The sequence below is a fragment of the Somniosus microcephalus genome, chromosome 10 (genome assembly GCF_052327205.1).
Source record: "Somniosus microcephalus isolate GS21.2 chromosome 10, FLI_Smic_1.0, whole genome shotgun sequence".
Taxonomy (NCBI): Eukaryota; Metazoa; Chordata; class Chondrichthyes; order Squaliformes; family Somniosidae; genus Somniosus; species Somniosus microcephalus.
Genome location: NC_140996.1, coordinates 213,360,542 through 213,385,146, shown reverse-complemented (window position 1 = coordinate 213,385,146; position 24,605 = coordinate 213,360,542). Strand labels below are relative to the sequence as shown.

Sequence of the window (24,605 nt, the reverse complement as noted above, 5' to 3'; positions counted from 1 at the left end):
TAAGCGTTTTGTTCTCTTGCACGTTGCTCCATTCTGAGTCTCGACTTGTAGTGCTAGGTTCATTACTTCCTTTTATTGAACAAACTTGCAGTTAGATTTGAATTAATTGGGGTGTGGCGGGGAGAAAAACAACGCCAAATACCATTAACCGCTCGACACTGCCATTTGCTGTTTATTTAAATTTAGTAATTAACTGATAAAAGGAACTTTGGAGCAAACATGAATAGATTTTTCTAATTAATTTTCAGCAGTTTGTGGTATTTTTTTTTAGTGCAGCAACAGATCGGATCTGCAACTTGTGAAGCGCAGGTACTGAACTGGCTGTATGAAGCTAGAGCTTGAAGACTGAGGTGTCACATAAAACCACCAGTGATTTTTGTCTTCGCTTCTGTGGGAGGTTGTGCATTTGAAATTAAACCATACTGAACAGGAAAAATTCTGAGGACATTTTTAACTTTTAGTGGAGAGGTTTCTGATAGTTGAAACTACACTCACTTCAGAATTGGTATAAATTCAAATATCACACTACATGGTTTTATATTTATTCCACAATTTCTCAGCTTCTGTAGTTGCAAAATACCTCGGCAATCTTTTTATACTTTCGCAAATATGAATAATTTATGCTGAAACTTACAACGTGCAATTGGGCATTATTGGATGAAAGCTGCATGAAATTTCAGCTGCGCGCAAGACTGCCAAACATGTAACTTTCACATGGCTTTTACTAGGGAGTGTTTTTAGACAATTTGAAAGTTTGTTCCAATTATATTTTATGAAATATCCAACTACGAAATGAACATGCCCTAATCAAAATGCTTGTCGGAATGCTCTTTGGTATGTGAATTACTTATTCCCCTTTAAACTATTTAAAGCGGAAAGTTTTATAAATATCATCAAGCTCAGGTTCTGCCGCATTGCTTATATCTCGCTAATTCCTGTGACTTGGTTGTAGTGACCGCCTTTCAGAGTAGATAGTTAGATCTTTTACTGCCACAATTTTTAAAATATAACATTTGGACTGTCTCATTTAGAAGTAATGGTTCAGGACAAGCTCCTGAGGTGAGATGTTTCAACGCACGAGTGTGCAATTCTTACACTCTTCTTTCCGCTCTTCCCACAAAGGTGGTGATCCATGCCAGGATTCCTCTAATACCAGCAGTTCCCCAATACCTCACCCAAATGGCCGTTCTCGTGTCCGCCTAGATAATAAGTGTTTGCTGGCTATTTAGTCATAGGGTTATTGCATCCTAGCCAAATCTTGTGCACATGCACTTTTTGTCTCGGATCCCTTGAATGTAATTATGAATGGGAAATATGGCAAATGATGGATTTGTTTTTTGACTCCCTAACCAGGGAAGATTTCAGTGACCAGCCCATTGCTCCAGCTGAAAGTGGCTGTTTAGGACTTTTGTAGTCTGAGAGTCTTAGTGCCACACCACATTATGGTTTTAATCCACTGAGCTATGGCAGGAATTCAAGATTGAAGGATGCATAAATAGACACAGATGATATACATTACATAAGTGTTTCTGCCTTGTTCTAAACTTAGAAATACCATCTGTGGAGCACAACTGGTCAAGTTTCAATAACACTGATAGTAATCATAGATTGATATTCTGACATTTTTGTTTAATTATCTAGGGAGGGGAGTAAGAAACTTTTTATTCTACCCTTGTATTTCTCTTTTGAAAGCCTTACCTATGAATGAACTTCAGCTGGAGAGACTCACTGAGGCTCTGTGATCATTCAAATTATACATCATATATAGTGGCCTAATTGTTTTTTCTTGTCCCATGCTCGTTTTTAGACCAACTAGTTGATTGATGGTGTTGTGGCAAGTGGAAATCTGAAGAGCAGGGTTTAAAGAGAGTGTGGTAGAGTGAAATGCTTATTTTCCCCCTGCAGGCTATCCACTATGAACAATAGCTTCACGTTTGTCATTTACGCCCACTTTGTGTGGCACACAGACGCATTTATAAACATGGTCTTGTCATGAGGCAGAGCATCCAGTTGCCCAGCCAAGACTGGAGTAAACTTGCTCCATATATCAGAGAAACATGTAAATGATTTGCAGTTGTGTGGTTTGGGAAGTCAACTGATTTTACTTAATTACACTGAAGCATAAAATATGATGGAATTTAATAAATCCCCCAAAAATTGGAAATAAATGACTTTCTCCTTAAAAATTGTAGGATCTTGCAGAACTGCCATGATGATGCATCTAAATTCCTATATCTTCTGGCAAAACCTGGATGCAGTTACTTAGAGCAAGAGGACTTCATTCCATTGATACAGGTGCTGCATTTTATACCTTTTTGTTTTTTCCTGAGAGTATTTTGTGGAATGCTACCAATGCTCATCTACTTGGCACAGAAGCCATAAGGAATAATCAGGGAGTATCGAGCATATTCTTTGGAAAAGTAACTAAATTAGTGGATGAGGGCTATACCATGGGTGTTGCTTTGGAATTGTTAGAAAGCACCTTTTTTTTATTCGTTTCTGCGATGTGGGCGTCGCTGGCAAGGCCAGCATTTATTGCCCATACCTAATTGCCCTTGAGAAGGTGGTGGTGAGCCGCCGCCTTGAACCGCTGCAATCCGTGTGGTGAAGGTACTCCCACAGTGCAATTAGGGAGGAAGTTCCAGGATTTCGACCCAGCGACGATGAAGGATCGGCAAAATACTTCTAAGTCAGGATGGTGTGGAACTTGGAGGTGGTGGTGTTCCCTTGCGGCTGCTGGCCTTGTCCGTCTAGGTGGCAGAGGTCGCGGGTTTGGGAGTTGCTGCCGAAGAAGCCTTGGCGAGTTGCTGCAATGCATCTTGCAGATGGTACACACTGCAGCCACGGTACACCGGTGGTGGAGGGAGTGAATGTTTTTAAGGTGGTGGATGGGGTGCCAATCAAGCGGGCCACTTTGTCCTGGATGGTGTTGAACTTCTTGAGTGTTGGAGCTGCACTCATCCAGGCAAGTGGAGAGTATTCCATCACACTCCTTACTTGTGCCTTGTAGATGGTGGAACAGCTTTGGGGAGTCAGGAGGTGAGACACTCGCCACAGAATACCTAGCCTCTGACCTGCTCTTGTTGCCACAGTATTTATGTGGCTGGTCCAGTTAAGTTTCCGGTCAATGGTGACCCCCAGGATGTTGATGGTGGGGGATTCGGTGATGGTAATGCCATTGAATGTCATGGGGCAGTGGTTAGACTCTCTCTTGTTGGAGATAGTCATTGCCTGGCACTTCTGTGGCACGAATGTTACCTGCCACTTATCAGCCCAAGCCTAAACGTCGTCCAGGTCTTTGATAACATTCTTCATGCAAGCCTTTTAAAATAAGATTAAGACTGAATTAATTTCAAGTTAGCTAGCTAGACTGCGAAGTGGTTTAGCAGTGATAAACAAAAGGTGATGACAAATGCGAAGGGAGCAATAACTAGCAGAGCTCTGCTCTGCCTTCTCCTCTGGTAATACAGTTTGACGATATTCATAAATGTTTTGAAGGAGAATAAATTGTCATATTTGCTGCTGATACCAAGCCAAACCACGTAGCTAGGAAACTAATATAATGAGGATAAACAGCATTCCAAGAGATTAGCAAATGAGCCAAGGAATGTCGGATTTTAAGGCAGATGCATATTAAAATAGGAACCAGGGAAGGAATGTCCATTAACAAATTTGGAGAAGAATTAGATTTTTTTTTTACATTTACTTACTGAAAATTTCTAGTCAACATCAACTGTTGTCAACAAAGCCCCGCTAAGGGCTTCAGCACGTAACCTAGGCTGCACTTAAATGCAGTACCGAGGAGATGCTGCATTGTTGGAAGTGCCATCTTTCAGGTGAAACCAAGGCCTTGTCTGCCTGTTCAAGTGGGCGTGAAAGATCCCATGGCTGGCAGGCAGGCACTATTCGAAGACGAGAAGGGGAGTCCTCCCAGTGATTGGAACAACACATCCCACAATCAACGCCACCAAAAATTGATTAACTGGTTATTTATCTCATTTGTTGTTTGTGGGATTTTGCTGTGTTACTGCATTTGCCTATATAACAATGACAGCACTTCAAAATGAATTCATTGGCTGTGAAATGCTTTGGACCATCCTGAGGATGTAAAAGATGCTGTATAAATGCAAGTTTTTTTGCTGCTAAAGTAAATCAATACTGAGACACATCTCAGATATTTGACTATAAACTAGCATAAATTGTTCTAATGTTGTATGCATCACTAGTAAGGTTGCATTTGAAATACTGTGTACAATTTTAGGCATCCTACCTATAAAAGGACAATGTGTTGGAGCGGCCTCGAAAATGTGACCAGGACAATTCTGGGGTTTATTGCTATTGGTTATGAGCGACTTGCAGATGTGAATCAGTTTTCATTGAATAAAGTTGATGTGGGGTATGACCCAGGTCTATAAAATGCTCAGATTATAGATGTAGATGTAAGAAGACTGTTTGTTTGACTTGCGACTGCAAGCGCAGATTACAAGAGACACATTTTAACTGAACAATCCTCAATCAGAGCTGGACAGTATTTCACCGGCACTACTTGGAATAATGGGCACTTGTGGAACAGACTTCTATCAAAAACATTTGGTTCTGTGTAGATATAACTCCTTCATAAAAGGAGATAATTAAATATCTGGTTACAGGGGCAGGTGAAAACTGAAGATTAAACACTCCATGGGTGGCTATGGTTCCTGAGTTGCTCATGTAGAGGAGGCCAGAGGTGTTTGCAGTGGGCATTAGGCCAGTGATGTATAGTAGAGATGGGTAAATAATTGTGGAGATTTTGCTTGATTATGTTTTCAGGATCAGGGTCTATTTAAGCAGAGCTTTCCCTTCGATCTGTGGATCTATGATTTTCTATAAGCCAAATGGCCTTTTTCTTGTGCCACACTTCTTGTGTAAAATAGCCTTTGGTATCTTAATGATCTTTGGGGTATTTCACTGCAAATGGCACGGTATATCATAGAAAATCTATCCCAACAAATCTCTGCTTTGTTTTTTTTTCACGTTCCTGAACCTAAAGTTCAAACAGTGGTGAATAAAAAGCAACTGCGAAAATGTGCAGTACAATAGTAACAACGGCTTTTTAAGAACTGGGCTAAAAATTGTTCATTTAATTAAAAAAGAAATTCCCCAATATCCCCTCCCAACATCCCCTATCATTAATATACTCCCGGATCCAAGATTTAAAAAAAATACAGGCTGCACTGCTACTTTTGCCTACTTGTAAATTGTTTTGTACTTTTTTCCCTATTCAAAATGTTGTTTTTTTTTATGTGGATGCTGCCATCAAGCCAGCAGTTGACAGGGAGACTGTAGAAGTTATTTCAGTGAAGTAATTAATTCTGGCATCTGATCTTTCTTTTTGCATCATGAGCTGGTGACATTTGATCTGACTCTTTTGATAAATGAAATAAAAATCTGTTCAGAGTGAAATCAATTTCTTCTGGTAACCCTTAAAGCATTGATTTATGTGTTCTATATATTGCTTCATTCAAGGTGGTTAGGTTTCTGAGTGGAGCCTCACCTTCCCATTTAAAATGCATGGAAACAGTTTATAAGTAAACATACCATCTTAATCAATGCAACTTTTCAAGGTCAGTTTTTTCCCTTGGCAATTTTTTTAATGCAAAAGTTCAGTTTAGCAACTTTTTAGTACTGGAGAAGTAAAGGCACAGTGCTGTCTATCACTGTGCCATATAATGGGAATTGAGAGATTGACCTTTGATTAGTGAACACTAAATTCATTTTGTGGGGGGTGAGGGGAGTGTTGACTGGGTCTGGCAGCAAGTTATCCTTGCCAAGCATTGCATAATTGGAACTCCTGTTAGAAAAATGTGCAATCTGTATTGGTGCCGGTAGATGAGATTTAAAGACTTTTTTTTCTAACAAAATATCTTGGAATTCAGATACTGTATTTTGCATTTGTTGTGTACTTTCTGAACTGTTTGCTTACCTGTATAATGAGATATAGACTAACACTCTAATATTTGAAAGGGTTTTTTAATGCATCAGGACACACATACTCTATAAATACGGATATTGCAGAAGTCGTGGTTTACTACTGGTGTCTTTTTATGGGGGCGGGGAAGTATTAAAATGAATTGGAAAGATTTATGCATAAGATAATGGATACCTATTATAATATCGCCAGTGTAATATTCCATTGGATTGTTAACTTTTAAATGATTTCTATTCCCACCTTCCCCAAATTTTCCTTAAGAGCTTCCTTCTCTCCTTGTATCCTGTAAGCATCATTCCCCAGGCGATAGTACCACAGACAGGCAAATTGTTCCCCAAGGCTCTTCCAGTGCTGCACTGGCATTGGCTACTGTGCTGTTTGAGAATGAGATGGATTAACTTGACCTTTTATTGATGGCTTTAGTTAAAAAGTAAAAACAAAACTTCTCTTCCATTGGGTGGAGTGCCTAGCACAATTATTCTGCTGCTTCCAAATGATTTGCAAAAAGAAATGGTCAGCTTGTCAAGTAGTTATCCTTTAAAGCGTACTCGTGTCCTACTACCCTGTATCAGTTCATCAGTGTGTCTTCATACTACTCCAATTTTCAAAAATTGTGACCTGGAAATCCCTCCAGTGATTTGCAATTAATTTTTCTTTCTATTGCCTTTGTCAGCTTTTTCTCACATTATTTGAACAATGTGGGGGAGCTGTCCAAAAGTAAAACTGCCGAAGTACAGAAGCAAATGGACTGAACATGATGCTTTTGACTTTTCATTCTCATGTCTCCCAAATGGTCTTGAATGTCTGCCTGTTTTTCATTACTTCAGTAGTCATGTGATGTAATTTAATGGGGATTTATTCCCCAGAATTGTCTACTTCAAATCATGTTTATACAAATAGTAACAAAATTGTACATGGACATATCAATTTTCATTTTGTGATTGACTTTTAATATTTACTAACTATATATATATATAATTGGTGAGTAAACCTCTTTATGCTGCTTTTTTTTTAAAAAGATAGTTTGTTTTTCCAATGGAAAAGGGGGAATCAATTTCCCAAACAACCCCTCCTTTTTTCAGATGCTTTTAAGATCATAACTCACCGTCGGGGATTTTGTTGATCATCATAAAACACTTTAACTAACTGTACTCGTGCAGTTCACAACATTGTCAGAGCTCCGAATTGAATTGTAGTCTTGATAATTTTGTAAGCATCCATTATTCTATATATGGATATGCTTATATACATACGTTTGTGTACCGTACTCGTGCAACAATATCAGCTGTACCTTTTTACTCTGACCTAAGCTGCCCACTAGAACTATTGCACAGTCACACATCATTATAAATAACCATTCTCCCAAGTGTTTGCAGGTTTTAGGAATGTAGTTTATAACCTCATATTAAAACCACAACACGTCTATAGTTCTCACAAACTTCTCTGCAAATAAGTTCCCAACCACAACCTAGTACAGCCTCTTTTAGAGATCAGCTTATACTTTCAGTATAGCAACAAAAGTAGCCTGTTACACATTGGGTGATTGTCAGGATATTTGCAAGGTGTTAACCCATCAAATTGTTCTGATGACCTATTAGCTGTTGCCCTTGCACAGTGTACATAAATATTTATTGTGTTCTTAACGCATATAGTTTCGCTCCATGGAAGAAATTAAAAGCATCAGAGTTGAGTGGCAAATGTACAAATGAGCTCATTCATATAAAGAAGAAAGAAAGAACTTGCAGCTATATAGCACCTTTCACGACCTCCGGATGATGCAAACTGGTTCATAGCTGATTAACTATTTCTGAAGTATAATCACTTCTGTTGGCAAATCTGACAGTCAAGTTATACATAGCAAAGTTCCACAGAAAAGCAATGGGATGAATGACCAGTTAATCTGTTTCAGTGGCAATGGTTGAGGGCTGAATGTTGGCCACGACACCAGGAAAACATTCTCCTCTTCAAAAATGGAATTTAAAAAAAAATCCACTTGAACAAGCAGACTTGGTTTAACATCTCATCCGAAAGACAGCATCTCAGGCAATGCAGCACTTCCCAAGTACAACACTGAAGCATTGGTCTAGATTATGTGAAGGCCTGGTATGGGGCTTGAACCTTAAACCTTCTAACACAGGTGAGAGTTCTAACCATGAGCCAAGCTGACATTTGGTTATGACCTATAGATGAAATGGCTTCAAGTGTAGTGTCTGATTGGAACTGAAATTGTTTGTTTAATGTCTCTTATGTAAGATAGCAGATGATGGGCAGTGGCAGTAATACCATTTGGGAGTTCAGATGAACCCCTAAAAGCAAAAGAACCAAAAAGTGATTGCTCCATTTATATACGCTGTTTATTTTGAGCTTGTGTATTTCGGCTACTTAATGGTAGCCACTTTTTGTGTTATGGGTTAGAATAGAATGATGTTGGTTCTGTGATATAGGACCTCGCAGGATACTGGGTTTTTTTTTTGGAGTTGAGGATGGATTTACTGTTCTCTATACAGGAAACTCTTTGGTATCCAGCACCGATGGGACCGGGATGGTGCCGGTTGATTAAAAATTCCGGATGACGGAGAGGGTTATCTACCGAGGTTATTTTTAACAAACAAAAATAAAAAAATCAAGAAATGTGCAGTATACAGTAATTGGACTTCCGACAGCGCCAAGAAGCCGAGTAGTGGCAGTTTGGAGAACTACCCCCACTGACTAACTCGGCCACCGCGGGAGACTCAGACTCGGCAACATTGTCTGTTACACTATTGAGGTGTTGTTTTCGGAGTATGAATTTTGCCGGTTAATAGAGAATTCTGGATATTTAGGTGCCGTTTAAACGAGAGTTTCCTGTGTAATGCAATCTACTGTAATATTCTGACTATAGGACAAGTGGTAGTATCTGCAGAACCTGCAATTTTACTCACTGATGATTTCACTAGACCAAGCTTAAAATGGACTCTTCTGTCTAGGTACTGAATTCTTGGTTGTGGCTAAATTCTTTGATAGGCTTGTGTACTAGAGAGTTACTTTTCTGCTTCAGACTTAGTTTAGGCTTTTCTGTCTGGCTGCTGGTGCAAAGATAGTCATCACTGCAGTGAGCTGACTACCTCAATTTTCTGTGGTCAGCTCACGTGCTCTTCCTGTAACCAAAACTCAGATTTTACTTTGTGCTCCTCAAGTAGAAGAAACATTGAATGGCAATAGATTGGGAGAAGGGGAAGTGCAAAGAGACCTGGGTGTCCTTGTGCACCAGTCGCTGAAGGTAAGCATGCAGGTGCAGCAGGCGGTTAAGAAGGCAAATGGTATGTTGGCCTTCGTAGCAAGAGGGTTCGAGTACAGGAACAAGGATGTCTTGCTACAGTTGTACAGGGCCTTGGTGAGACCGCACCTTGAGTATTGTGTGCAGTTTTGGTCACCTTACCTGAGGAAGGACGTTCTTGCCATGGAGGGAGTGCAGCGAAGATTCACCAGGCTGATACTTGGGATGGCAGGAATGACGTATGAGGAGAGATTGTGTCGATTGGGCTTATACTCACTGGAGTTTAGAAGATTGAGAGGGGATCTCATCGAAACCTATAAAATTCTGTCAGGTCTGGACAGACTAGATGCAGGAAGGATGTTTCTGATGGCCGGGGAGTCCAGAACCAGGGGTCATAGTCTAAGGATAAGGGGTAAGCCATTTAGGACTGAAATGAGGAGGAATTTCTTCACCCAGAGAGTGGTGAACCTGTGGAATTCTCTGCCACAGAGGGCGGTGGAGGCTAGTTCATTAAATATATTCAAGAAAGAGTTGGATATATTTCTTGAGGCTAAAGGGATCAAGGGATATGGGGAAAAGGCAGGGACAGGGTACTGAATTTGGATGATCAGCCATGATCACATTGAATGGCGGAGCAGGCTCGAATGGCCTACTCCTGCTCCTATCTTCTATGTTTCTATCACTGATCACTTTTTACAGGGTGGACACTGAGCAGGAAATGAGACCGTTGAGTTTGGGGAGGAGAGAGAGAGAGAGCGAATGTTCATGTGAGAGCGATGCATAGGAGAGGGCCAAGGATGGACGCACTGGGGTTGATCTTGCAAGCATGGAAGGAGGAGCCATTTGAAGAGGTGTAGCGACTGTAATAGGACAGGTGGGAAATGAACCATGAGAGAGGGCACCATCTTATTTTTCTTCTTTGTTGTTTGAGACGTTTCCTTCCAGTGCTTCATAAGCGGCTCCCTTTTTCGACAACCTTTAAACCCTAAAGATCTGAAATTATTATTTTTAATTCCAACAATTAAAATGGAAAGAGCATGGGTGTGAAATTGGCCTTGGGCGGTAGCGCAAAGTGGGAGTTGGCGATTTGGCGGCCCGTTTTACACCCTGCCCAATTTTCTTTTCCATTGACTTGGAGCAAAAGAAGTAGCTTCAGATTGTTGCTTGTGCAATTATCCAGTGGCTTGGCCATGTGCATTTGCTATGAAAAATATATTTTAAATTGCTTTGATCTAGCAGCTTTCCTAACTTACTGAGGAATCCCCTTAAAAAGTGGTAATGAGACTGCTCCACTTACCTGTATGGGAAGTGGTTTTGCCACCCCAGAGGTTTCTAATAAGCCAGAGGCAACACAATTGCTGTGTCTCCAGGAGCCAAATTAATGGGTTATTTGAGCTTTTGGTTGATTCGCAGGATGTTGCATGATTTTTGGCATTGAAATATTCAAAAATATACCGTTTTTGTTAATGAAAGTGTTGGATAACAAAAATTGGGCACAGACCTTGTATTAAAGAATCTTTACTATATTCCCCAGAACACATTGCAACATCTAATTGCAGAGCTCAGATTGTCGTCTTAATTCATTTCCGTCTTGGGAACAGGAGTAGGCATTTTAGCCCCTCAAGCCTGTTCCACCATTCAATTAGATCATGCCTGATCTGTATCTTGACTCCCATCTATCCACCTTGGTTCCATAACCCTTAATACCCTTGCCTAACAACAATCTATCACTCAGTTTTGACATTTGCAATTGACCTAGCCTCAACCACTTTTTGGAGGAGAGTTCCAGATTTCAAAGGAATTAATATGGCTGCAGTGTTTCTGACCTAAAGTTGGAATGTGCTATATGAGTGCTTTTCAAAATATAGAGGAGGGTGATGATTTGAAATAACAGGAGCTGTTAATGAGAAGTGTATTGCTTGAACAGATGTTGATTTCCTTTTGTAGGATGTGGTGAATACACACCCAGGGCTGACGTTTCTGAGAGAAGCAGCAGAATTTCACACTCGATATGTTACCACAGTGAGTATTTCTTCTAGAGGACTATATTTTTATCATCTGTTTCTCTCAACCCTGCCAGCTAGATTGCTACAACACTGTTGGTTGTTAATAACTTATAGATGGAAGCTGCTTACTTTCCATTTTAATCTGCTTGTAAATGTCCCAAAGCATCTTTCTAAATCCTGTGGAGTTAAGAGACCAGGAGGGGGCAAACAGGAAATGAAGGATGGGTGAAAACTCATGGCACATGTATTAAATTTCATCATAACTGTAAGTATGGCTCCCAATGGGTTGTAAAATGACAGGTTTACAGTACAGGAGGTCATTTGACCCATTGGCACTGATATTTATGGGCGGCTGGGTGGGGGAGTGCGGTAGCGGTGGGAGGGGAAACACAGAAATCCTGGGGACGCGGAGGTCCTCCCGAATTTAACAGAGGACCTCGGCCTTTTTTTTTTAAGTCTGTTTCCCGCCCGGCAGCATTGACAGGCTGGCCAGCTGCCAGCCGGGAAAGCCAGAGACAGAAGGCTGCAATTGTGGTCTACCCCCGGCAATCGAAAGATGGGGGTGGGAATCTGAGCTCGGCAATAAGGAGGGAGGGAAAGATTGGTGCCAGGGGTCATCTGATTGCAGGGATGGCGGCTCAAAATGGGGGGAGGTCGCCAGAATGTGGGGCAGGAGGCTCTGAATCGGGGATTGGAGAGGGTTTTGGCCGATCACGGAGCAAGCGGCTGGAGATTGGGTTGGAGGGGGGTGGAAGGTCGATCGCGACGGCGAGAAGAGGCTGCGATTGGCAGAACGCTTGCTTGAGGGGCCGGGGAAGCACTCCTGGCTCTCTAGGGAGTACTCTAAAACTCACTTGCCTTCTGCAGCCAGCTGATCCCGTCTCCATTTCGCTGCTGGGCTTCCTGAGCCCTGGGAAACTCGGCCGGCAACTGTTAAATTTAAATCAGGCTCCCAGCTTCATTGTGGGAGCTTGATTTAAATATTACAATGAAGCGTCTTGCCTCCCCAAGACAGGATACATGCACGTAACACAACCTGCCGCTGTAAAAGTGGCAGCGTACACTGTGGGATGGGGTCACGTTTCGCGATTAAAACATTTTTTTTTAGCCTCTCTCCCGCCCGTGGTTAATATCGATCCCATTGGGTCTGTACCAGCTCTTTCCTAGAACAATCCAAAACTAATCCCACTGCCCTACTGACTCACCATCAACGTTCCCTATAATCTGCGCAGCTGTTTGCCAGTTCCACGCAGCCAGGGACCGGCTTTTTCGATGTTCAGTTTCGCACGTGTGCACGAAACTGTGAATGGGCCGCGCAGCCCCTTTAAAGGGACCGCGCGCCCCCAAAAAATTGGGGCGAACATTGCTCACCACAGCCTTATTTATTTTGCTGCTTCAAATATTGATCTAATTTTCCCTTCAAAGAATCAATGGTCTTCGTCTCAGCCACTCGCTGTGGCAGATCATTCAATGCTCCAACAATTCTCTGTAAAGAAATTTTTCCTAACCTTTCCTTACTCTCTCGGTGATTGTAAATTGATGACCCCTCTGCACAATTCCTCTATTTAAAAACATTTGGTTTGAGTCTGCATTTAGCTGCAAGCTGTGGTCATCAGTGGCGTCACGGAACAGACTTGTCAACGTTCCTCTGAAAATCTTTGAAATGCCATTTATTTCCTCTGTAACCTAAATTTCTAACGTCCAAAAGAAAGACATTAAAAACTACATATTTCTCAATGAGATGATTAAATTTATCCATTGATTTGTCTTGTGTGTCTTTTACTGTCTTCATTGAACATCTCAGGCTCTCCTAAAAGCCTGGGCTTGGACTTAATGTTTGTGCCCAGAGCTATGATGCCAGAAACTGCTTCACGTACAGTGTATCTAATTTCCTAAGACACATCAGCATCATTCAGGCAGATGTATTGATGGAATGTTGTCCCTTAGCTTCTAGCAGTTCCTGATCAATTTCAAAAGCCTTATTGAGGTGAAATTTATATTGAGTGTCTTTAATTTAAAAAAAGTCCCATTTCCTGATCTGTTAACTTCAGAAAGTGTATTAAGCTGAAGGGATGGGAGAGGGAGGGAAGTGAGCCAGTGTTTTTCTTTCTGCTTATAGTTAAAAACACTGGTTGAATTTTGAAGCCAACTAATTATCTCACCTGTGTTGATGGTTAGGGATGGTAATTGTTAATGGCTTACACCCATGAGAGGGGTTCTAACAACAGCTAACATGAGTAAGAAAGACTGACTGTCTTTCCTCAGTCTAATTTTATTTTTTTTAAGTTGAATTTTGAACGCATACAAAGCTCTTTTTGAAGGAACAGTTAGAAAGGAAAGGGGAGAAACAAATTGAGGTTAGGAGACCAATTAAGCTCAACGCAAGCTCAAGGAACAGCACCTCATCTTTCTATTTGGCATTTTATACCCTTCCGGCCTTAAAGTTGGGTTTCTGAACTTTAGATATTAAACATCGCTCCCATTTTCTCAGACAGCAGGTGCTATTAATGGAGGATGGCTGTACCAGAGCCACTGGTGTGGAGAAGGTGTGGACTGGTGCTTGGGGTGGGGATCCCCTATTGACACACGGCCGGCGGGGTGGTCTGCACTCCTGGGGTCTACCTACCTTTCTTCGCCACACTCCTAGGGCACAGGAGCATTTGCCTCTGCCAGAATTTTCGTGCTTCCCTTCCCCGCTGTTATTTTTGCTGTAACCATTTACATCTCTGGACCCATTTTTTTCTTTACTTGTCCCATTGCCACCCCCTTTTGCCTTGCACCATCATCCCTTTTGTCATTTTATTATCTCTCCATCCCTATCACAGACCTTCTCCATTGTTCTTTCCTTCTCATTCACCGCCCCCCCCCCACCACCATTTTATCTGGCTCTGAACTTGTTTAAAAACTCTTAGGTCTAGGAATTGGGTATGGCCCCGCTTGGGGCGTTAGAATTGGCACAGCGCAAAGTTTATAGCCAGACGCAACTTATCGCCACCTGGCGCGATATTGGGTTGCATCGCCCCTAAAGGTGATTGAGGCGCGAATTCATGCGTTACACGGGACTCCTAAGGCGCTAAACTTCCGGCGCAACCGAATATCGGAGCGGACGGGCGCAGCGCAGGTGCTCTCAATTACCGATGACCACGAGACTTCCAGGCGCCGGCCAGCTCTTAAAGGGGTGGGTCAGTCAGCTTCAGCATCCACACTCTGCGCCTTGCAGGCCTCAGAATCGGCGCAGGCCCTTTTCTGGCGCTAAAAACTTGGACCAGATGGAGAAGGTGAGACCGAGAGCAGAGCGCTTCACCAATGAGGCTCTGGAGCAATTGGTGGCCGCAGTGGAGCGCCGGCGAGATGTTCTCTACCCAGACAATGGCAGGAGGCCGAATCATAAGGACTACCGACGAGCTTGGAAGGATGTATGCCAGAGGGTCAACTCCAGCAGCATGGTGACCAGGAGCCCTGCCCAATGCAGAAAGAAATTCAACGACCTCACTCGGGTTGTGAGGGTGGGTGTTGTTTCTGCAAACTTCCGCATCCCTTCATTTGCACCTGACTTTATGGCTACAGGGTGGCCTGTGCCCCATTGGCCATCTGCCAGCAAGCACCCATGGCCCTTTCTGGGCACACACATGCACATTTGACTCAAGGTGTCATGTAAAGGCTCTTCCACCATGGGGGGCATGAGATGATCACTCAGGCCATCAGATAACATAACTGCCCCTCCTGTCCCCTGCAGTCCAAGCAGGCGAGGATTGGCAAAGACCAGCTTCGCACCGGTGGAGGACCTCCACAAGTGGTCACTCTCACAGATCTCGAGGAGAGAGTCCACCAGATTCTTGGATGACGTCCGAGTGGTCCTGTAACCACTGCAGCTGCCGACCCCATTGTCGACAGTGATGGTAAGGTTCTCACCTTTTACAACTGTCTCCTTCCACTTGTTCCCCCCGCCAGCATGCTTTCTCACTGTGGACCCATGTCATAGCCTTGCCGCAATCTGGCATCCCTTGCTGCCAAGCTGTCCTTTTGCTAAAGCCACTCTTCCACCTCCCTGCTTTCAGATGCTCCATCACCAGCTCGGGAGCCGGGCCCTCAAGCTGCCAGAGCCAGTGCCTCCGAAGGCTCAATGAGAAAATTACTCTCCAACAGAAGGTCAGCAACTCTCTCCAGCAACGATCAGAATGGCCAGCCCAAATGGCTGCAGCTTTTATACTAGTGCTGTCCCCTTTAAATAGCGCGCCCCCCCCCCCCCCCCCCGAGTCCGAGAAGGGCCTGGGAACGCTCCATCCAACTGTCACTAATAGCGCCAGGCGGAAAGGTTGCGGGCGCCACCGAATATCCGGTCCGGGGCGCCAAAAAGGCAGTACACACTGAAATGACGTCATGATCTGCCTGCGCCCGCGGGCGCGCGCAAAGAGTTGGCGCCGGCGCTAAAAGGATACTCAATATGGCAGGTGGCGCTATATTCACTGCGCCCGCCCGAAAATTGGGTAAGGCCCCAATTCTCGGGCTCTTTAGGCGCTAATCGCTGGCGCTACCAACCGAATTTCTAGGCCATAATCTCTAGCATCTTCCCGTTCTGATGAAAGGTCAGCGACCTGAAACATTAACTTTATTTCTCTCTCCACAGATGCTGCCTGACCTGCTGAGTGTATTCCAGCATTTTCTGTTTTTATTTGATTTCCAGCATCCACTGTGTTTTGCTTTTGTTGAGGTTAGGGTCCTTCTGGCTTCTTGCCGCATACCCATAGGGGAGGCGGAGGGAATGGATGGAGAGTTAAATGTGAGTTGAGTGACAGAGGAGTGAGGAAGAGGGATGGATGCAGGCATTGTGGCTACTTTTAAAGGATTACTTTATCAATGGCTTGTAGCTAAACCAGAGTAATATTTAAAAGCAACGGCAAGTTTATTTTTAAATCTTGAGCATTGAAAGTAAAATATATCTTTTTTGACTTTCTGCTTCCCCTCATGTTGTGGAGCATTGGTACAAGTTTAGGTTTGGGAACCAAAAAGTCCGTGTCTGAAGTAGCGCAATTCCCATATGCTGTTTACACCAATTTCCAGAATTCCACTATATTACCTCGTATTACTTCTCTTGTCCGGATTCTACTGTTGGACAAGAACAAATGCACCCTTCCTCTAAATACTAGCAACAAACAAAGGAAGCTGTTTTGTCTGAAGTATCTCAACTCCAAGACACACGATTAATATATTATAATACTCTATATAATATAAATTTCTGATAACGCCATGGATGCAATTTGCTGCTGGCTGTCTTCAGTGAAATGGCCTGAAATAACAATTTGAGTTTTAAGAGATTTTGTGGTCTTGTATTCCTAGTATTTGTTACATATTCTTAACTGATCCACTACTACATGGTACCAAAAACACAATAAGCAAGATTGAATGATTCAAGTGAAAGATTGAAATATGCAAATGCAAATATGTAGAGCCTATACTTTCACTCTGCATACCTTCTAAATGCCACCTTAAATTTTCATTCTAATAATCAACCTCTCGTTTAAGATGGATTGCTCATGAGGACAAGATCAGCAGAAGGCCATTTGTCCTGTATTTGTTCATCCATGCAGAAAGACCCTATCTACCCACCTTTGCTGCAACTAATATTTTCTTAAATTATTTAAGAACATAAGAACATAAGAAATAGGAGCAGGAGTAGGCCAATCGGCCCCTCGAGCCTGCTCCGCCATTCAATAAGATCATGGCTGATCTGATCCTAACCTCAAATCTTCTATCACTCTCCATCCACCCGAACCCATGTGATCTCCCGGGAGAGGCGAAAAACCAGATAAAAAACCCAATGGGCAATTTGGGAGAAAAAATCTGGGAAATTCCTCTCCGACCCATCTAGGCGATCGAAACTCGTCCAGGAGATCACTCTGTCCCTATATTTTCTACAGTACTTACCTTCTGTAAAGGTGATCTCCACCCCAGCCAGGAACAGGAATAAAACCATCTCCTGAAATCTAACACAGAATTAGAACACAAGAAGTAGGAGCAGATCCAGGCTACACGGCCCCTGGGCCCACTCCACTACCCACAGGGCCATGACCATTCCGAACCTAGACTCATGTCCAATTTCCTGCCCGCTCCCCATAACCCTTAATTCCCTTTACTTCTAGGAAACTATCTATTTCTGTTTTAAATTTATTTAATGATGTAGCTTCCACAGCTTTCTGGAGCAGCAAATTCCACAAACCTACCACCCTCTGAGTGAAGAAGTTTCTCCTCATCTCAGTTTTGAAAGAGCAGCCCCTTATTCTAAGATTATGCCCCCTAGTTCTAGTTTCACCCATCATTGGGAACATCCTCACCGCATCCACCCGATCAAGCCCCTTCACAATCTTATGTTTCAATAAGATCGCCTCTCATTCTTCTGAACTCCAATGAGTAGAGTCCCAATCTACTCAACCTCTCCTCATATCCCCTCCACTATGCTAACCAGAAGTCCATTCCAAGTAGTCCTTGTGAAGCATTAACTTTTACTAGTTTGAACCTTTATCCCCTTGTACTACTCCCACAGTTTAATTTAAAATAGTTCCGGATTAGCCTTTTCCATACCCTTAACTATCATATTGCTCTATAAGATCATCTCTTGGATACCTCCTTTGCAAAATGAAAACCCATGCATCTCCAGTCTTTCCTCATAACTTGGAACCCTGAGTAGATATCAAGTGCTTGAAAGTTTCCTTTCTTTCTTGGCAGCCAAAACCAAGACGCAATATTGAAGGTGTGGTCTGACCAGAGCATTGTGGAGTTTGGTCACAACTCCCTCTGACTTGTATTCTGATGTTTCGGTTACGTAGATCAACATTCTTTTGGCTTTGTTGATTTGTTGCTCTGCGTTGTTTGGACATTTTAAGTGTGGAGCTTGCTAAGACTCGGGTATGTTTCAGTTTCATCTTTTGCTATTTCAACATAATTCATGGAGGATGTATGTTGTTTATTTTTCCTTCTATTGTGCAGCAGGCATTTGTCTGCATTAGATTTTATCTGCCATTCTGCCCACTCACCATATCTTGTTTAACTCATTCTGTGATCTCCGGACTGCCTCTCCTAGTTTGGTATCATCTGCAAATTTGGCCCGTTTACATTTTAATCTTGTGTCTTATTGCACAGGTCATACAGAGGATATTTTACACCGTAAATAGATCATGGACGGGACGTATAACTTGTACAGAAATTAGGAAAAGCAACCTTCTACAGGTATGGTCTCCTGTAATCTATTTGGGTATTCTTACCTCTCCCTTATTTGAACCTTTCTGTTCTTTTCCACCATTGTCAGGGAAGTACAACAACAAGTTGTATTTATATAGCGCCTTTAACGTAGTAAAACATCCCAAGGCGCTTCACAGGAGCGTTATCAAACAAAATTTGACACCGAGCCACATAAGGTAATGACCAAAAGCTTGGTCAAAGAGGTAGGTTTTAAGGAGCATCTTAAAGGAAGAGAGAGGTGGAGAGATTTAGGGAGGGAATTCCAGAGCTTAGGGCCTCTGCTGCTGAAGGCACGGCCGCCAATGGTGGAGCGATTAAAATTGGGGATGCGCAAGAGGCCAGACTTGGAGGAGCGCAGATATCTTGGAGGGTTGTAGGAGGAGGTTACAGAGATGGGGAGGTGCGAGGCCATGGAGGGATTTGAAAACCAGGATGAGAGTTTTAAAGTAGAGGCGTTGATTAACTGGTAGCTAAAGTAGGTCAGCGAGCACAGGGGGTGATGGGTGCACGGGACTTGGTGCGAGTTAGGATACGGGCAGCAGAGTTTTGGATGACCAATTTTATTGAAGGTGTAAGATGGGAGGCCAGCCAGGAATGCGTTGGCATAGTCCTGTCTAGAGGTAACAAAGGCACAGATGAGGGTTTCAGCAGCAAATGAGCTGAGGCAGGGGCGGTGTCGGGCGACGTTACGGAGTTGGAAGTAGGCGGTCTTACTGATGGTGCGGATATGTGGTCGGAAGCTCATCTCGGGGTCAAATACAACACCAAGGTTGCGAACAGCCTGGTTCAGCCTCAGACAGTTGCCAGGGAGAGGGCTGGGACTGAAGACAATGGCTTCGGTCTTCCCAATATTTAGTTGGAGAAAATTTCTGCTCATCCAGTACTGGATGTCGGACAAGCAGTGTGACAATCTAGAGACAGTGGATGAGGTCGAGAAAGGTGGTGGTGAGGTCGAGCTGGATGTTGTCGGCGTATAAAATTAGATTTGCACTAAAAATGTGATTGAAGATTGTGCAATGCTGAGCCAAGGTTAAAGGTTTACAAATTTGGCTATTTGCTTGCAAATAAGCCATGTTTCAACACACACAGTATAAATGGTGGGAATGTAGCTGAAAACTTTAAATTTAAAGGTCTACTAATTTAAATTATCGTCAGCTGAAGGTTAGTTATCTGCAAATGTAGATGTTGGAGTAATTGCTTTTTGAATAATTTGTATGAATTCTAAAGTTAGAGTATGTTTTTAATTCACAGAACCTAGCCTTATTGGAAGAGGAAGAGGACATTAATCAGCTCACGGATTTTTTCTCCTATGAGCACTTTTATGTGATCTATTGTAAATTCTGGGAACTCGACACTGACCATGACCTCTACATTGATCAGAAGGACCTGGCAAGACATAATGATGATGGTATGACATGCAACATGAAGTAGCAGGTCATTAAGAGTCAGCTGCTTGATGTTTCAAATGACAGACCATGCATAAATAAATGGTGAACCGCTATCTGGGAAAACTATTTAAAATCGGCCTCCTTTACACGATGGAACATAAACCTGTCCACAGAACAAAAATCTGTATCCTACTGCATGTTTTTCCTCTTGCTCATTTTGTCAAGGCAAACACATTGTAATTAAATCACAGCCCTTCGGTAATACTTTTCATGTTTGTAAAAAAAAAAAATGTATTAAATCCACATATGCATTAATTCTATGTATATCACAGTGAGGAAGTTAAGTCAGTGAACATTTTTCTTTAGCTCTCGGTGCAAAATCATTAATTGAGCATCCTGTTCATTATTTTAGTTGAAAACACATTAGAGGAATTTTAAAGAGTCACTAATGGTCACTTCTGAGTTAACTGTCATAACAATGTGTGGTGAATCATGACCATCAACATTTGAACTGTTGAGAATCAACCAACCTAAGATAAGTTAGAGCGCCCAAGCATTTACACCAGCCTTTGCCTCAAAACAGTCCACGTGGTGTACAGTGTTTAGTTAGCTGTCAGTTACCTCATGCCAGCAGTTTACCCAGGCAGTAAAGTAATGGTGACTCAAAACTGTTGACGCCAACAATACAAATCCATTTGCTGCACACTTTATTTTACATCATTAATCAGACTAGCTACTATTGTGAATTGAATCACTTGAGCACATTTAATTAAGGACATTGGGAGTGAATTTCCGCAGAGGTTCTCCGGATCGGCCACTGTAACTTCGGCAGCAGAGCTTTGGAAACCCTGGATAAACGGCGTTGGTGCTGTTTTTTGAGGGTTTCCACAGCTCTTTGGCAGAAGTTAAGGCAGACAAGCGGGAGAACCCCCGTAGAATTCATCCCTGTATCCTTAGAAGCTGCCATTTTGTCATGCCTCCATTTCATTTTCTAAAACGAATTTAGATAACCATTACAAAATCTGGGCATGTAGGCTGGGATTTTCTCACCAGCCTATGATTTTCCTGATCATTTAAAATGAATGGTGGGGTGCCGTTGGGGAGGGGGTGGGGGGTAGGTAAATTCACAGGCTGCCAAACGCTCGAGTGGATAACCCCAGCCACCATAGAATTCATTGGTTCTGACATTAAGACAGACACCCGTTTTTCGTTGTGGACTTAATTCTTTTGGGTTAATTCATTTTGATTTCTTTCTGTGACGCTCACAAGATAGATAGAAAAGAGGGAGGCCATTCAGTCTATCTTGGACATCTGTTCACAATCACAAATATGTCACCTTAGTAACTTTTTAAAAAATGATTTAAACTCGATTTTGACCAACTTTTAACAGCTATGATAACCCTGAGCAACTTTTTCCAAATCAAATTTCTACCTGTAGTTGAAACTCCATTGGGAGACACAAATATTTTAGTGTGATATAATCAATAAATTAATGCCAAATATATTTGGTTTGATATGGCTGCAAATTAGATTTTTCGTGCAGCAGAAGTAGGTTTAAGTGAAAGTAAGTTGTAATGTCACAGAAATAGTTGGTGCATATCCTAGTTAAAGCATGCCCCTCAGCACCATCGATTTGGAACAATCTAAGTAATGTTTTATTAAATTTCTCCATTTTTCAGGGCGTGCTGGGATTGTAGTATGAATTATGCTTCTCCTTTTATTTTCAGCGATATCGGGTAGAATGATAGAAAGAATCTTCTCTGGAGCAGTTACGAGGTAAAGCTTGCAAATCTTTTTAGATTCAAGTCAAGAGAGCAGTACAGCAGCAATTTGCATTTATATAGTTGCTTTAAAATAAAATGTCCCAAATATTACTTTATAGCAGGTAGCCTGAGAACAACTTTTATGATCGCATTTCTTTTACAATTTTGGCAGTTGTTACATCTGCATTTTGTTCTAAAACGGAGCGCTGATTTTTAATCAACAACCCTATTCAATGACGAAATTAAAGATTCTCCTAGTTTCATGGGGCCTGAAAACCTGCGATCCCATTCCGCCAGCGTAACTGTGACTGAGCAGCATTTTCGTCCCACCAGGAACCCAGTTGCTAACTGATCTCCCCGGAGTTCCAAGGGCCAGGCAACTTGCATACTGCCAGTGGCTGCCCGAGCTAATAGCGGTGTGTCTCGGCTGCCTGCTAGGCGGGTGGGGGGGTGGGGGAGGTAGAGGTAGGGAAATATAAGGAATTATCGGCCCCTCTGTGGTCTGAATTTTCCAGATTATGAACCTGACCTGAAACACACTTTTTTTTGCCTGCCCTCTTTCTTCTGCACGTTTGTATCTTTTTGGCATTGAGGAGGAGGGGGTGGATGTAAGAGCAGGCTCAGCGGGATTACGCCATCCTGTCTGTACCACCGCCGCCTCCGTGTGCCAGCTGCAAGAGTGGGGTGGGCACAACTACCGTGTATGTCCGTCCGAGAAAATCCCAGCAGCCGTTTCTTCAGGGAGGAAACATGGCGTTACTGGGTCCTGCCCCTGGCTATCTTCATTCCTCTAATGCCAGCAGTCCACACCAGGCCTCGGGAAATTCAGGGCCATGGTCTTCCCTGTGGGGCTTGTAACAGTCAGCTTTACTTTTAATTTTTGAATGTAATCAAATGCCTCTGGAGATGAAAGCTGTCTTGGGAGTGTTAAAGTATTTCAAGTGTTTATACTAATCTTTTTAGTTAGGGGAATGAACAAAATAATTTGTGTTCTTTAAATTGTAATCCTTTTAAAATCTACGAGCCTTGATATAAATGGAAGGCCCACTGAGTAACTGCAATGACTTTTTTTTTTTCTTTCACTCACAAGGCAGTCCTCATTATGTAGTTGTTTCACTCAAGGGTTTAAAAATGTTTTTCTGATATCTGCTGAGTGTTGGTATATTTAGCTGTTGCATGAAAGTTCCCATTTGTGGCAATCCTTTAATCTGATTGGTTGAAGAGATAGAGTTGCTTGTCCTGTTCACTGAGGTCCCAGATGCCCTGTTTGCCTCGCTGCAACATTATCAGCTCACACTTTCAGCAGCCTGTCACGCAAAGATTTGCGAGCGCATGTCTGACTAACAGCAGGCGCTGTTGGATGCCCTGTCGCAGCAAATTAGGGCCCTATATTAAATAATGTTTTACAACAAGAAATTGATACCTGTACTGCACATGACCCACGCTAGAAGAAATTATTCATAAAGTTGTAAATGCAGCGAGTTCAACGCTAACTTTAAAACTGCTGCTTAATTTACAGGCACAGAAAAGCTCCAAAAGACAGAAAAATTGGTTATGCAGACTTTGTGTGGTTTTTGATTTCAGAAGAAGACAAAACAACATCAACCAGGTGAAATATCTGTGTGTGTGATGACAGAGGTTGCAATTGATCACATTTTCTGTTGCAGAATTTTTAACTGAAGGAGAATAAAATATGTGAGGCTTGATTATTTTTTAGAGCATCCAACACTGAGTTGGATGCAGTTACTTTAATTTAAACTTTGTATCTGGACTCTGTCACACTTAGGAAGTACCCCAGTTTATAAATATTTATAAATCGAGTAATACAAACCCTTTTTCTTCCCCATTAAGAAGATATTGATCTTATTTATGTGTTAGAGATGCAGCATCTGTTTTGCTATTTAATTTATTTGGCTTGATCTGGCTTTATGATCCTACCGTCATTAAGAACTGTTTATTTGCATAAATTACAATAAAGGAACAAACAAATGCGAATCTAAAATATATTAAGATCTCAATTATTGGCCCTAATGGAGAAGACTTCCTTGGAAGATGATAGAAACTGGAGGCGAATTGAGCTTCTATTGAAATGAGTGCACTGATTAGCTGTTTGGGGAATTGAGAGACTGCTTGTAAGGAGGACCATATATATTTCTTTCAGAATCTTTTAATATTCTCAAACTAACAAAAGACTTGAAAATGAATGCAAGGGAATGTAAGAAGCTCTTCCACTCACTTGAATAGCTGACCACTGTACAGTTCTTTCCCATTTGCATGTGCAAATCAGGGGCCTAACTCCTGTTTTAAGCCCCCACTGAAAGATTGGTTTCCCCTGAGGCAGCTGCCGCCAGTGATGGCTGCACTCAGTTAAACCATGCCTTGGAACCGCCTGTTCCCAACAAGGTAAATTTTTTGAAATATACTTTATTAAATGTGGAGCTCGCGAGGAACAGGAGTGCTCCTCTGCCCCCACATTTAAAGAACGCAGGCTGCCGCTTTCCCCGTCTCGCTTGCCTCCCCGATCACCAGCATGACACCGCCCCCAATCACCAGTTCACCTCCCCCGGTCTCCAATCCCCCTCCCTCTCTGCCCTCCAATCCCCCACATGCCGGAACTTCTACCTCTAAATGTTATGCATCAGCTGAATATTGTCGCAGTTGATCATTTCCTGCAGAGCATCAGAACTTGGTCGATTGAGACTCCAGTAGTAGCGCAAGACTTTTAATTTCAGGAGCATGCAGTGCGGATATATTTTTAGCAGCCCTTTGACTAAAATGCTTGATCAGCAGCCCTTAATCAGCACAATTACCAGCCATTTAACAAAAAACATTGTGCTAATCTGCATGTTTTAGTAGGCTGTGTAAATTAGTCTAAACCAGATGAAACGATTGTATTAATTATATAATAGTCAAAGCTAAGAGGTTAAATCACTAAAAGCTAGTGCCCCAGGTACAACAAGTAATTAAAAGGGCTAATGGAATATTGGC

The 24,605-nt window shown here is 42.4% G+C and overlaps 1 protein-coding gene across 3 annotated transcripts in view; it reads left to right on the top strand.

Annotated features, from left to right (window-relative positions):
* Positions 1–24,605, top strand: part of ppp2r3b (protein phosphatase 2, regulatory subunit B'', beta) — a 150,134-nt gene that overhangs the window by 95,496 nt on the left and 30,033 nt on the right. For all 3 annotated transcript variants that reach the window (XR_015079812.1, XM_085999595.1, XM_085999596.1), the window contains 6 exons: positions 2,193–2,295; positions 11,172–11,246; positions 18,368–18,454; positions 19,718–19,874; positions 21,582–21,630; positions 23,137–23,226. Coding sequence is in view for 2 of the 3 variants with exons in the window: in XM_085999595.1 (XP_085855721.1) it covers positions 2,193–2,295; positions 11,172–11,246; positions 18,368–18,454; positions 19,718–19,874; positions 21,582–21,630; positions 23,137–23,226 (561 nt within the window). In the remaining variant the exon portion in view is untranslated. The remainder of the gene's footprint in view (positions 1–2,192; positions 2,296–11,171; positions 11,247–18,367; positions 18,455–19,717; positions 19,875–21,581; positions 21,631–23,136; positions 23,227–24,605) is intronic.